This window comes from Stegastes partitus, unplaced genomic scaffold (assembly GCF_000690725.1).
Source record: "Stegastes partitus isolate 25-593 unplaced genomic scaffold, Stegastes_partitus-1.0.2 Scaffold1611, whole genome shotgun sequence".
Taxonomy (NCBI): domain Eukaryota; kingdom Metazoa; phylum Chordata; class Actinopteri; family Pomacentridae; genus Stegastes; species Stegastes partitus.
The window spans coordinates 36,245-50,642 of record NW_007579342.1 but is presented as its reverse complement, the minus strand read 5'-3'; the positions used below and the strand labels follow the sequence as shown (position 1 = coordinate 50,642).

Below are 14,398 nucleotides of genomic sequence, written 5' to 3'. Positions count from 1 at the left end.
CCCTTTTCATGGTAATATAATGTCCTGCCAACTTTTGAGCTACGTTGGACAATTTTTCACTACTTTCACTAGTTTTTTTTTTACATCTTAGATAAGTTGTTTGCCATTTTAAACACGTTTGTTTTACTCATGTTGCTAATAGTTTGAGTTATTTTGGACATACTTTGTGTCCAATGAATGTTTTCAGACCTTTTAAATGCGACTTAGAACGATAGACGACTTTTCAGACACCTGTTTGAAAGTCATCCAAACCAAACAGGGAGAAACAAATGTGTAAACTACATTTAAGGCTCTTTTAATAGCTTCTCTTCTATTAAAATTTTATGTTTTCTCAGATTTTCTTAGGACCCTGATCCGGATTCGTGAAACTAGAGGCCCGAGAAGTTCATTTAGTGCTGCGTTCGAGTCAGTTCGGACATTTCTAAGCTCGAAGCAACTTGCAAATGTAAACAATCAGCACAGCTGATGGCAAGAAAATGGACTTCTCTGGAGGTGGAAATCAACCAAACTGAGGATGAACAATGGATAGAACAGGATGTTCGTGTGATATTTTACCTTAATCTCGTCTGACTATTACACACGACAGGCAATGAAGTGTCATTTACTAAATAAATAAGCAATGTTCACTGTTGAGGATGTCTGGCCGTTTGTTCATCCGTTTTCAAGCAGGAGGTCAGAAATTCTCCGACTTGCCTTGAACGCAGCATCGTGTATTTAACTGTGTGTCCAGAACACACAGCAGAAAAACTCCCAGAAGCCAAACTGTGTTGTCGGCTGACTGTGTTGATAATTCATTTTAGTCAAAGAAAATATCACCGTCCCTCCGTTTTAAAGACGAGCGATGAGCTCCCGGTTCATCTTTGTTTCATTACAGAAGCTACAGAGAAAAACAGAAACTGGTTGTGTTGAAAAGCACAGTGGTGGCAGGTCTCCTGCAGCCTCTTGGCGACGGCGGCGGCCATCTTGTCTCTGCAGACAGCCTCCGTCCGGGGACGTAAACTCGACCAGAAGCAGCTGGAGTGGAGGTCTGTCTGAGAGCAAAGCCGCCGCTGCCGGAGGTCGGAGGTCACCGCGACGAGCTCCTCTCCTTGCTGACGCAGTCGTCCTGGTTGCTGGTGTCGCCGTTGGCCGCCGTCCCACAGGTCCGTCGCTTCTTCCTGCGGTGAGACATGGCGTCGCCCTCCGAGCCCGACTCCGCCTGCAGGAGACAGCAGCGTCATGTTGTTACAGCAGCAACACTACGTACAACAATCAACAAAATCTGAAAACAGTTCTCTCAGCTGATCTTCATCTACAGTAACTTTATCATATTTAATGAAGCCATACAAAGTTTTACCTTCATACTATGAATATTTTCAGAGGTACAGGCCCTTGAAGTCCACAGAGGTGGCTCCAAATATCACACTTCCACTTTAAATCATTTCTGAGTTCATAACTTCATCAGTACAGCACATGAACCAACTCAGTTTTACATCCAACCAGGTGTCACAGTCTAAAGACTAAATCTGTTTTTTGTTCATTTTCTGTAAAACCAACCTTAAAACATCCATATTATGGGATGTATCACAGTTTAAACAGCAAAACCGCAGCAGTTCAATGTCTATGACACCGAGTCATAGAAACAGGCTTTGGTTCCCTGCATGTGTTTTTGTTTTCTGATAATTCACCAGAGAAAACTTTAAAAAGTGCATTTTCAGTAAACTTCCAATGGTTCTACAGAATAATTATAATTTAACTGATTGAAAACCAATTCACAGATAAGGCAGAAAAAGAAGAAGTTCATGCTCGTCAGAAACTGTGTTGTAGATTAGCTGCAGTACCTGGTTGTTCCTGCAGGTGAAATAAGACATTTGGAGCCACCTCTATGTACTTTAGGGGCCTGTAACTCTGAAAATGTTCATAGTATGAAGGTAAAACTTTGCATGGCTTCATTAAACATACTGAAGCTATTGTAGATGAAGAATCCGCTGATGCTGAGGAGGACTTGTTATGTTTTTTAGGGCTCAACCAGCAGTGTAACGTTACACCTGTAGCACCTGTTGGCAGCACTAACTCCTGCAGACACGTGTGATCCTGACAGCAGGGATTTATGTAAGCAGGGATTGTAACTGTGTGTTCAGACTCAGCAGAACTTTATGTCCTGCACGCAGCCAACACACAACTTCAACACCCACTGTTTTCAACCACAGCTTGCTCCTCTGTGCAGGTATAAAAGAAAGAACGCAGCACAGGACTTCACAGTGACTGAAGTGTGGTTCAAAGGCAGCGTTTGAGAGGTTTCTGGAGCTTCATTTGTAACCACTAGGACAGGAAACTCAGATTATGCACCACTGTGTTAATATGTGATGAATATATAATGTATTCTGTAGTTTCACTGCACAATCTGTTCAGGATTTTCTGACTCTAGAAAGGAATCCCTCGTTGTGCGGTGCGTACATTGCAGTTTGCATTACTATTATTTGAACATATTTTGTTTTAATTTTCTTAAACCACACACTTTTTGTTTTCCACCCACTGTGTGTTTTAGCACTTACATCGGAGTCCGAGTCGGACGAGCTGGAGGATGATGAAGATGAAGAGTCGCTGGAGCTGTCCGACGCGATACCCGTGGACTCCTGCAGGTCCACTTTGTCCGCCAGCGCCGCCAGGTCGGGTCGCTCCTGCTTCAAAATACTGAAATGACACATTAAGTGTTAACATGTTTATCGTGATCCAGGTGAGACGTCCAGACACGGATCACATGTCAGTGTGATGATGAAGTCACAACAGACAGTATTTACCCGTCTTGGAAGTTTTCCCCGTTTACTGCTTTTCAACATGGAATCATAGTCCATGTATTTTGGCTTTTGTTAACAAGAACGTACATCTCTATATTCTGCTGGATTCACTTTACCCTCTACCTTCACAAGCCTTCCAGGGTCTGCTGCTGAGAAGCATCCCCACATCATGATGCTGCCACCTCCATGCTTCACAGTGGGGATGGTGTGTTTGTGATGATGTGCAGTGTTTGGTGTCCATCAAACACTGCTTCTAGTCTGATGGACAAAATTCACCATTTTGGTCTCATCAGACCAAAGAACCTTCTTCCAGTTGACTTCAGAGTCTCCCACATGTCTTCTGGTGAACTCTAGTCCAGATTTAATATTAACTTTTTCCAACAGTGTCTTTCTTTTTGTCACTCTCCCATAAAGCTTTGATTGGTGAAGAACAGACAACAGTTGTATGTACAGTGTCTTTCTTCTCAGCTGCTGAAGTTTGTAACTCCTTCAGAGGACTCATAGGAGTCTTGGTGGCCTCCCTCACTCGTCCCTTTCTTGCTCAGTCACTCAATTGTCGAGGACCTCATTAAATTCCCCAGGACTCAACGTTGAAAAGCATTAAAAGGAGACAACTTCCAAGGAGGAGGCAGAATGCCTGCAGGTTCTAGAAAGAGACACTTGAAATTTGAAAAGTTGAAGCGTCACTGTTGAGAATTCGTTCTTACCGGTACCACTTTCTGGAGAGCTTCGGTCGTCCTCGGACCGTTTTGTGCCACACGATGGGAAAGTTGGTGGTGCTGGCGAAGTTCTGGGTGACGGCGATCGTCGTGTCCAGGTTGAGGACGACGTGCCACCATCCGCCTGCAGACACACAGCCGGTTAACATGAGAGCTGCCATGGCTAATCGATGAGTCAAGCATCGCATTCATTTGATGATCGAATGAATGTTTTTGAGTATTTTTTTTAGTATATTTTTAAAACTATAAAAAATGCGACCACAGCATCTTGAATGAAAATATTTGAAAAAATTGAAACGACAAAACTAGATCTGAAAGCGTCACCTTGACTGATTCTGAATCAATGACATGATGATAACACCGATCACTTTGGGCTTCTATCTCTAACAGTTTGAGATATTGTCATAACAGCCATACATTTAAATGTGTGCGGGCAATTTTAAAAAATGTTTATCCTGGAAATCATTTGATATGTCAGGCTATGATTTGAGATGGAACAACCGGTAATGCAATTAAAAACAAAACGGTGAGAGAACTGTGGAGCCGGCAGGTGAAGCCTAAATCCTGGAATCGTGTCGAAGGAGCAGCTGAGGGTTTAATCCATCCTTGACTCCATCAGCTCCGTTGGCATTAGGAGGATGTAGGTCACATCCGCTTCACTACACACTGCTGTAAACTGTCAACACATGTCGAGTCACTGCTGGGTCACTGCGTGTTCTCAATGAAGACGGGCTGCTTTCTGCTACGGAGAACAGCGGCTCTCCAAAATCTAAACAACACTCATTTCATCACCCAGATCTACAAAGACGGCAATGTCAAACCAACGTATTATTATTTACTGAGTCTGTGAATTTAGCCTCTTTTTTCTGCAATTTTCCTTAAAATATGAACATAATCAACAGATATCTCAATATTAAATTAATTATTAATAAATATATGAACATTCATTAGTGACTGAATAAGTAGACCTGTGTGGTGCTCAAATAGATTTCAAAGCCTCCTTTGAAAACGCAAAGCAGAACAAATACTTTTCAATGGTTAGCATCAGTATTTCAGTTGTGTTGTTGTATTCTCATTGTTTGGTTATTTAAATACATAAAAACATCCCTTAACTTCTTTAATGTCTGTTTTTTTTATATCAAGTATATGGCGTCTCACTTTGCCTGTAAAACATTGTTCTCAGGACATTTAGTGTTTGAATAATCAGTTCTGCTGAATTATTCTGAATGTTCTCGTCTGTATATTGTAGTAAAGAGGTTTAAGTCTATAGAAGTGCTTCATGGTGGGCCCAGAGCTTTTGAATCATTCTGTAAATTGATCCAGAATATGATCTGAGTGTCTCATTTCTACGGAGCCCCTGAAGGGACGTGAAAGAAAAAACAAAAACCTCAAGTATCTCATGTGGATACGTTTCTTGTTGGATATTCAAAGATTCGAACTTATGGCATCAATAACTCCAAAGCGAACCGCCCTTTTAAATCAAACGGCACCTCTTTGTAATACAGACCACAACCTACAACCGGCCAAAGCTGTATGCACAAGATACTTGTTTTTTTTCCCCCTGACATGTCCCTTTAGGGGCTCCGTACATTTCACCAAAACTCACTCTACGGTAAAGTTGGGTGTGTATTGGGTGGCAAGAAAATAAAGGTAAAGAGAAACCATAGGACGGTGATAAAAACTTCACTGACCGGGCACAAACACCGTCTCTCCAGGTCTCTGTAGGATCTCCAGCGGCCTGAACTCTGGCGGCCATGTTGGCTGCTGCGTCCGCGGGTAAACCACGCTGAACCAGGTGATAGCCTCGTCCTGCTGGTTGCCGCCGTCCTCTCTGGTCACCTTGATCAGCTCTCTGGGCGTGTTGGTGGGGAACAGGCACCACCTCTTGTGGCCCTGAACCAGGGCGTTCCAGGCGCTGGTGCCCAGCGGGTCGATGTGGATGCCGGTACCAGAGCGGGACGGACCCATCACGAACCATCTGTAGGGGGACGTAGAGTTTAGACCAGACCTGGTAGAGTCACCATGTATTATTCAGCACAATTAGCCCTTTATTGGACAAAGAACCATATATGGTAACTTCAGCAGGGGGCAGCATCACATGACTTCATCCAGCCAATCAACGAAGGTCAGGCTACATCACAACACCGTCTCTGTGGCCTCTAACCAATCACAGTGTGTCAGATATTATATATATTACATATTCTATCCACATATTATTTGAAATCTTTTACTACCCTAGGTGGGCGAGGAATATATGCAAACTGCTTTGACTTTTCAGCCTAAATCTGAAACTTTTTTTAAAAGTCAAAAAAGAAAAAATGTCCTCTTACATCCACCGATGCCACTTCAGGGATGAACTTTTGAGTTTCTAAGTATTTCAATGCGTGTCCAATAAAGGGTTACAGCAGCAGCTGCTGCACCAAAGTGCTAAATAAAGATTATGTTTGAATCAGAGTCACTTTATTGATCCCTGAGGGGAAGGTGCTCACGTTACAGTTGCTCCCATTAGAAGTCTTAGAAATTTAGGCACAAGGAAAAAAAAAAGAAATGTGAGTTTAAAAATATGACCCAGAAACATAAACATGAGTATCAGCATAAAAAGTTTAAAATGTATATTGCACTAGGAAAACAAAAATGTCCGTACACAGTGTAATAAACAATCAGAGTTATACTAAACTACGACCATAATGTGTTTTATATGATGTGAAATGATTTAACCCTCATGCGTCCACTCGGACATTTCTGTCCTTCTCATTTTTGATTTTTAGATACTTTTGGCTGTGTTAAATGCATTGTGCATCAAATTTGGTGAAGGGATGTATTTTTGAGGGGAATTTTTAAATTGGTACTTTTTCCATTTAAAATACTTGCTCACAAAATTAAAAACAAATGATTCTGGTTCATCTTTCATAACTGATCGAGCAGGTGTGACAAGTTGTAACTACATACTGGTCGATATTTTGATCCAAGCAGGTCTGGAACTTTAAAATGCTTCTCCAAATATAACCAAGATTTTTTTTTAATGGGTATATTAGTTATTTTGGGAGCTCACTGTGTCGACTTAAGTATTATTACAGCTTCTGATTCAATGATATGATGAGAAATAACAGTTGGAGTTTCAGGTTTTTATTTTTTTCTAGAGATATTGTTGTTCAAACGTCCTCAAATTTAGGTCAAAGGACAGATTCACAACTTGCAGCTTCACTCGACATAAACTGTTCGAAAGTAGATCATGACTGTGTGCTGATGAGTTCATCAACATAAGTCAGCAGAGACACGCAAACATTTTTTTATTTTCTTGAGATAAGGAGGAGCGCTTGTTTTTTTTTTGTTTTTTTTTTTAAGTAGGTGGTTAAACGCTCCTTTCAGTCGATCACATTCCAAAGTCAGTGGCTCCACCTGGTGGTTCAACACAGCAAATCTACAACATATTTTCTATCAATTACCTGATTTACAATTAATCTTCATCAGTCCTGATCAACATTCGGTTGCAACTAGTAGTGATGTTTATTGTTGATTATTTTCTGGACGAATCAGAGTCAGCGGTTTGGTCTCGAAAATGACATAAATTGTGAAAAATGTGGAGAGTTCGTTGTTTTGGCGAAAAATTTATGAAAATGTCACTGTTATTTCTCATCATGACATCGATTCAAAATCTGTAATATTAAACAAGTAGATCAACGAGTCACTGATTACAGGTGAGATGAAAATACTTGGTCAAATAAATGAAAAGTAAGTTATTTCAGTTTTATCTTTTGGAACTGATTGAGCAGATGTTCAAGCCAATACGTTACAAATATCTTTATAAATATCTAGTAGAGCAGGTCCCGGATGATTTGAGATGGAATAACCCGAATTCAGGAACATCAACACTGACAATGATGAAAACATTTTTACATTTATTTTTCTAAAATGTTTCAGTCCTTTCTAACAAATGTTTTTTTTTGTTCTATAAAACCAGTTTCAAAGTGGTTCTCTAAATATAACTATGATTTTAGTTTGTTATGGTTATATTTTGTATTTTTTGACCCCGTTGTGTAGAGTTAAGCATTATTACAGATTGTAAATCAAGGACATGATGAGAAATAACAGTGAAAATTTCAGGTTTTTATCTTCAACAGTTCCTGAGATGCTGTTGTTCAAACAGCCTCATATCTATCTCAGAAAGTGTTTGATATATCAAGCTAAACTTTCACCAATATCTTTACAAATCTCCACATTTCATGCCATAGAAAGTTCAGGCAAATCAGACACGGTCAAGAGAAATTGTTCTAAGAATTTTACCCAAACCGATCACTGATTAATCATTTAAGTTGTTTATTGGTTCTAATGTGGAAACTTGCAGTAAAAGGTCGCAGCTTTGATGGATGAAGTGAAGCCAGACTCACCTGTACGGCGGCCTGCGTTTCTCCCCTGCAAACTGGAACAGGTCGTCCCTGAAGAACAGCGGCACCTGGTAGTCCTCCAGCAGCTTGCGACGCTTGGCGTGCTCGCCGTAGCTGCTGTCGAAGATGTAGAGCGGGCTGTCGTCCCTGGTGGACTCCAGGTACTCCGTGTAGTACTTCATCTTCATCTTCACCGAGTAGCCGTCGTTATCCTCGCCACACTTGAACTTCTGGTTGCGGTATTTGCGTTTTAGGCGCTCCAGGGTCCATTTCTCTCGGGCGGGCCAGGTCTCCTGGCAGCCGAGCAGGACGACGGGCTTGTAGGGTCGCTCGAAGCGCTGGATGAACTCCTCGGGACTGAGGTGGAGGGCGTCCACACGCTCCACGTTGTCCTGCAACACAGCAAACATCAGCACCAACAGTCGAATAAAAACATTAGGGAGGCCTTGTTTGGTCAAGTCAACGCTCCTTCCATCTCAGATCATCGAATTCTGACAATTTCTCCTCAACATCTCTGATTTACCTGAAATTTTAGTAGCATAAAATATGGACCTTTATAACGATATTTGTGTAAGTTTTAGGTTGATACACAAAACACTGTCAGAGGAACATCATTAGAAATCTACCTGGTGACCCAGTTTCAGGGGCTTTTTTCACACAAATTTGAACTGTTTGAAAACCAACATCTCAGGAACTATTAAAGACAAAAACCTGAAATTTTAGCAGTTTTTTCACATCCTGTCATTGATTCAGAATCTGCAATATTGGACCAGTAGATCAAATCATCTCTGATGATGCCTATTAAGTGTAGTAGGGTCAGAATATCTCCCAATATTTTAGTTTTTGTGGCACAACTTGTCAAACCTGCTCACTCAGTTATAAAACTTCGACTAAAATAACTTATTTTATTTTTTGACCTGCATGAACTTCTTCTGCCATATTGATGATTATATTTATAATCTGTTACATTTTTAACATCAACTGATTGCTTAGTGTATCACTGACATCATTAGCTGGTTCACTGAGCAGAAGAGCAGAAAAGTATTGTTCTTGAAAAATATTTTGACTTTGCCACTATTTTAAGCACATTTTTGTAAAACCTTTGGGGCCATTTTATACTGTGCCATGGTGGACACGTAGCTGAATTAGACATTTTTGGAGAAAAATTAACTATTTAATCAATAAATAGTCCTAAAAACATTCCATCCAAAGCACCGTAGCGAAGATGTTTAACTTGTTTTCATCCCTTTATCATCTGTCATTGTCAGAAGACTGGGCCACAACTTTACTATGTGATAAAGAACAAACCACCATCTCAACACAAAGAGAAGGGTGTGTGATATGAACACACACCTACGTATTGAGAAGAGCAGGTGAGTGCTGGTTTAACAGCTCTTTTATAAACCGGGTCACACCCACACAGACTGGAGCAGAAGTATTTATTGGCCAGTAATTGTCCTTAGATTTTATACAACACATTTTCTGTGAACTTCTTGTGTAAAATTTGTCCCAAACTGATTAAAAACAAATCAATAATTCTGTCATTTTGCATTACCGGAGTGTTTTTTGTAAGTGTTTGAACCGTACGTTGGAGCCGAGTCATGGATGGTATATACATATGACCCCTTTTCCTTACTCATAGGAGGAAATCACATCTGTTTTAAATCTTGTGTTTTATTAGTCATTAAACAAACATTAAATGCTGAAAAAAATATCAGTTTTGTGATACTGATAATTTACTGGAGAAAACATTTAAAAGTGCAAGTTTCCAGACTCACACCAGCATGTGTGGTAGTTAGCTGGTCAGAACAAGTTGTAGCAAATGAAGAGGCTCATCTTTACCTACATGTGATACCAGGATCATTTTCTAGACACAATTCATTTTAGGCCAAAATCATTTATTAATATAAATATAGTGTAGCAGTCACAAAATATAAACTGAAGGAATTTCTGCAGCATCATTTTCTATTCTGTGGAAAAGAGAAGTGTTGGATACCAAGATTACATATCTTCATATCAAGTTGTCCATCCATCTATACACCGCTTAGTCCTCACTAGGGTCATGGGGGGCTGGAGTCTATCCCAGCTGACTCAGGGTGAAGGCAGGGGACACCCTGGACAGGTCACCAGTCTATCACAGGGCTACACTTAGAGACAGACAACCAAGCACACTCACATTCACACCTACGGACAATTTAGAATCACCAATTAACCTCAACATGTTTTTGGACCTTGTGAGAGGAACCCGGAGAGAACCCACGCTGCACGGGGAGAACATGCAAACTCCACACAGAAAGATCCCAGGTGTCCTCACCGGGATGTGAACTGGCGACCTTCTTGCTGCGAGGCAACAGTGCTAACCACTGAGCCACCTTGCAGCCCTATATGAAGTTGTGCAGAAATGCTGGTAACAGCACATCTAAAATTAATTTTACCACCTCTATGTACTTCAAGGGCCTGTAGCTCTAAAAATATTCATAGTATGAAGGTAAAACTTATTATGGCTTCATTAAATATAAACAAATTACTGTAGACAAAAGAAAAATCAGCTGATTTTGAGGCGGTCGGGGGTTCAACTGGTTGATTTTTCATGGAATTCACCAACAGATTTCTACAGTTATACAGTTTCATCTTGCAGATGCTTTTATCCAAAGCCACGTACATCTGAGAGGAGATACACAAGCAAGGACCTAGTCAGGAGAAAACAACGTGGATAAGTGGCACAAAACAAGTTCAAGTGTGAGAGCAACTTGATGCCCACAGGCAGTATGGAAGGTAAAAGGATTTTGTTTTACTTTTTCCAGATTTAACCAAATATGTGGCAGAAAAACTCCATTCCAACATATTTTTTTTGCCCCCCAATATCGTGAAGCTCTAAGAATCACTAATTAACTAATTTACAGATCTCTGACTACTAATTATGACCCAACACTGTTACTTTTACTTCATTCAGATGTCAGTCTCTGTGTGTTTACATAACTCGCTAAGATGCAGTACTTTTACCTGTAACATAGTACTGTAATATTAGTACTTGTACTTAAATACTTCCTCCGATTCTGCTTTTTTAAAAATCACGTTTGCTAACAATAGTTAAAATGTGGGAAAGTGCAGAAAAGTTGTCCCAGGACGTGCCGGTTTCATATCGGCCCCTACATTGTCTACGTGACGGGCTGCACTGCTGCCTGCGTTAGCTTAGCTTCCACGGCTACGCTGACAGTTACCTTCACGGTGCGGTGTGACAGGTCGAAGGTCTCATGGTAGCCGTGTTTTATCCAGTCCAGAGAGTCCTTCAGCTCGGGTCTGGCGCTCCGTTTCGCCTCTTTAATCCTCTTCTTACTCTTATGGTTCATTCCTCCTCCGGGCTTTTAAAAGGAAACGCCGCTGCTCAGCTAGCTATCGAGCTAACCCGGGGCTACCGCACAAACACATCCACTAGCCTGCGCTGACACCCGGCTAGCCGCGCTGCTCTTACGCTTTTAATACCTGACAAGACAACCGAACCCACACAGCGGGTAATATGTGAAACCCAGGTGTATACCGACAGGTGTGGCAGCACTTTTTAAAAAACCTGGCTACTCGGTAAAGCCGGGTAAACAGCTAATGGGCTAGCATGTGCGGCTAGCTGGCAGCGGGCAACACAATGCTTTCGCAACTGATTGACAGGGCCAGCGCCCGCCCCTATCGCAGACGAGAAAGCTCATTGGGTCCAGCGTTGGCGAAGGCAAAGCGTTGATTGGTTGGAAGGTAGACTAACCCTTCCCGCCCGTGGATGTGATTGGCTGTTTCACCGTCCTTCTTGTGTTTTGGTCGGCGCGGAAATAGGTCCAAGCAGCATGGCTGCTCGTGTGATATCACAGCTGAATATCGAATAAATCAGTTAATATGAGTTTTTCATTTAAAGACAATCAGAAAGACTGATAACAGGCGATGTAAATGTGTAAGTTTAGAGTGTGTTAGTTCACACAATGGCCCACGGCGAAGATGAGGCGCCCAGCATAGCTCACAAAGTTTTCACGTTTAAAGACACGAAGAACCCAGAGGAGTCGCTTTCTGTCTCCATCCCTGAGGTCTGTTGGAGCTTATAAACACTCTGTTTTACTGAATATATCTCATATATATACATGTTTTAAACTGATTTGTCATATAAATTAGCTGTTGTCCTGCTTTATGTTGCGCCGTCATAGAATCAAGACGCTAACCCCTTAAAAAATACCTTAATTTAAGATAAATATGTGTATACAAATGGTTTTTACACGGTAAAATAATTCATTGAAACTTTATGGTATACTCTATAGTCTTTTTTAAAATTCGGCATACATTCAGTACACAAATATGTATTTATTTAACTTATGTCTGATCTTAGAAAATTGGAAACTGTTACGTTAAGGTTAACTTTAACCCAACCGTAGGTGCATAAGTAATACGTGGCTACTAAAACAACGATCAGGTGTTCATACAACATATTAGGGTCTTCTGTTTAGTTCGGCTTACATTAAGTACATAAAGGTGTCTTTATTTGTGTAACATATGGAACAATATAACTGGATTGTCTCTTGAGATTAAGAAAGGAGGGTCGCTTAGATCAAAACAAAAGGTCAAATTGAAATTAAACAGGAACCACATGGTGATACTGTACACGCCGATTTTAAGAGGACATTATCTTTTCATGAATTATTGTGTGTTTTAAAGCTGTTGTGTATATTTATAGATTGAAAAGCAAGATATCCTTAAATTATGTGGTTCGTTAGTGATGGTTTTGTTCAGGGCTGCAGCTCTCAGGGAAAACGTGACAAGACAGTTTTTAAACCAGTAATCTAAAACCCAAAGAATCCAGGTTTACAGTGATTTAGAACACAGAAATGCAGAATATCTTCACTCTGGAGAGACACTCTGCATGAGTAGATTTTCACTGTGAATGAACTGTTTGTAAAATGTCCTGTGTGTTATTTGGTGTCAGGTTCTGGACCCCCAGTACGGCATGTATGTGTGGCCCAGTGCAGTGGTTCTGGCTCAGTATCTGTGGACGTGCAGAGGCGAGCTGAGAGGGAAGACGGTGCTGGAGGTGAACACGATTCCTCACACTGAACACTCCCAAGAATCCTAGAATACCTGGAAAAGACCTGGAGAGATATGAACAGATTTCAGACGGTGTCCTTGTGAAAACCAGCCTAACTTTACCCAACCCAGCCTCAAACTGTTTTTGTTGTGTTTTGTTTACATTTTTGACTGAAGTTTGCGATAAAATATCTTGTAGCCGTTAAATTCTCCACGGAGGCTTCAGCTGACTGTTTGTTTAGTTTAGATTAAAACTTAATTTACCCAGAATTCACAGCAATTAGAGTTGAACAGCTGAGATCAGCTGATTAATGTCAGCTTAAGACTCACTCTAAGTTTAGTCTAAACCACAATCAGAGTTTGTCTTCGTGTGAAATGTAACTAAGTACATTTACCAAGTGCTGTACTTAAATGCATTCTGGTAGATTAATCATAGCAACTGGATTTGTTTGAGTTTCCAGTTGCTACGATTAATCTACCAGAATAACCATGACCTGAATGACTGAGAATCTTCACAGACATATACTTAAATACAGTACTCATGTACTTTTATTTTACTGTAATCTTTTCATGTTATGTTGCTTTATGATTCCACTCTATAAATTTAAAGAGACACGTAAAATTAGACAGAAAGTAACCATAAAGAGACACAAAACAACTACAAATGCAAAAAGTGACCAAAAAGCGACAGAAAATTACCACAAAGAATCATAAAACTGCTACAAAGCGATGCCAAACATCCAAAAAGAGACATCAAACAACTATAAGAGACACAAAATGAGCATGAAGAGACACAAAACAACCACAAAGACACTTAAAACATCTACAAAGACACACAAAACAGACACTAAGGTGTTTTTTTCTGCTTTTGCCACCATACAAAGCAGTGTTGTAATTATAGTGCTGTATAAAGTTGCTCATTTTCACCTTTGACAGCATAAAATGCAACTTTTTTTGGAATATGTGCAAAGACAAGTATACTGTGGCCCTTTACACACCTGTAAACAGAAAGTGTTACTCCAGTGTTAGTCCAGAACCTGATCCCGTCTCTCCCCCCCAGCTCGGTGCCGGCGTCGGGCTGCCCGGTGTGGTGGCGGCGAGCTGCGGCGCTGCGGTGATCCTGTCCGACAGCTCCGACAAACCTTCATGTCTGCAGAACTGCAGGCGCAGCTGCGACGCCAACGGCCTCCAGGAGGTGGCGCTGGTGGGGCTGACGTGGGGCGAAGTCTCCCCGGACCTCGTCCTGCTGCCAAGACTGGACATCATCCTGGGATCAGACGTCTTCTACGACCCCCAAGGTCAGTTTACTGTCAGGATGCCCTCGAAAACAGGAGGAAACCTATAAAGACCTACAACTGAATGTGGAGCCACAAAGAGACACAAAACAGCCACTAAGAGATGCAAAACAACCACTAAGAGACACAAAACAACCACTAAGAGACACAAAACAACCACAAAGAGA

At 41.1% G+C, this 14,398-nt stretch overlaps 2 protein-coding genes across 2 annotated transcripts in view; one reads left to right on the top strand and one right to left on the bottom strand.

Moving 5' to 3' along the window:
- Nucleotides 1-988: 988 nt before the first annotated feature.
- On the bottom strand, nt 989-11,497 carry jmjd6 (jumonji domain containing 6, arginine demethylase and lysine hydroxylase). Its single transcript, XM_008300945.1, has 6 exons — nt 11,103-11,497; nt 7,885-8,273; nt 5,188-5,474; nt 3,485-3,620; nt 2,535-2,673; nt 989-1,198 (listed from the first exon to the last, which is right to left on the bottom strand). Exons 1-6 carry the CDS (start codon nt 11,229-11,231, stop codon nt 1,067-1,069), a joined length of 1,212 nt encoding a protein of 403 aa, XP_008299167.1. The 5' UTR covers nt 11,232-11,497; the 3' UTR covers nt 989-1,066.
- A 241-nt stretch (nt 11,498-11,738) lies between these two features.
- Nucleotides 11,739-14,398, top strand: part of mettl23 (methyltransferase 23, arginine) — a 4,872-nt gene continuing 2,212 nt past the window's right edge. The window contains exons 1-3 of the mRNA XM_008300942.1: nt 11,739-11,948; nt 12,839-12,943; nt 13,997-14,234. Of these exons, the coding sequence (XP_008299164.1) occupies nt 11,847-11,948; nt 12,839-12,943; nt 13,997-14,234 (445 nt within the window). The 5' untranslated portion in view covers nt 11,739-11,846. The remainder of the gene's footprint in view (nt 11,949-12,838; nt 12,944-13,996; nt 14,235-14,398) is intronic.

What these genes read in the sequence shown, in the direction of transcription:
- jmjd6 (XM_008300945.1), bottom strand. Translation starts at nt 11,231, where the DNA reads ATGAACCATAAGAGTAAGAAGAGGATTAAAGAGGCGAAACGGAGCGCC. An exon ending in AGAGACGGTGTTTGTGCCCG is followed by an intron (nt 3,621 to 5,187) that starts GTCAGTGAAGTT and finishes GTGTGTCTGCAG; the next exon opens with GCGGATGGTGGCACGTCGTC. An exon ending in CGTCCGACTCGGACTCCGAT is followed by an intron (nt 1,199 to 2,534) that starts GTAAGTGCTAAA and finishes TGTCTCCTGCAG; the next exon opens with GCGGAGTCGGGCTCGGAGGG.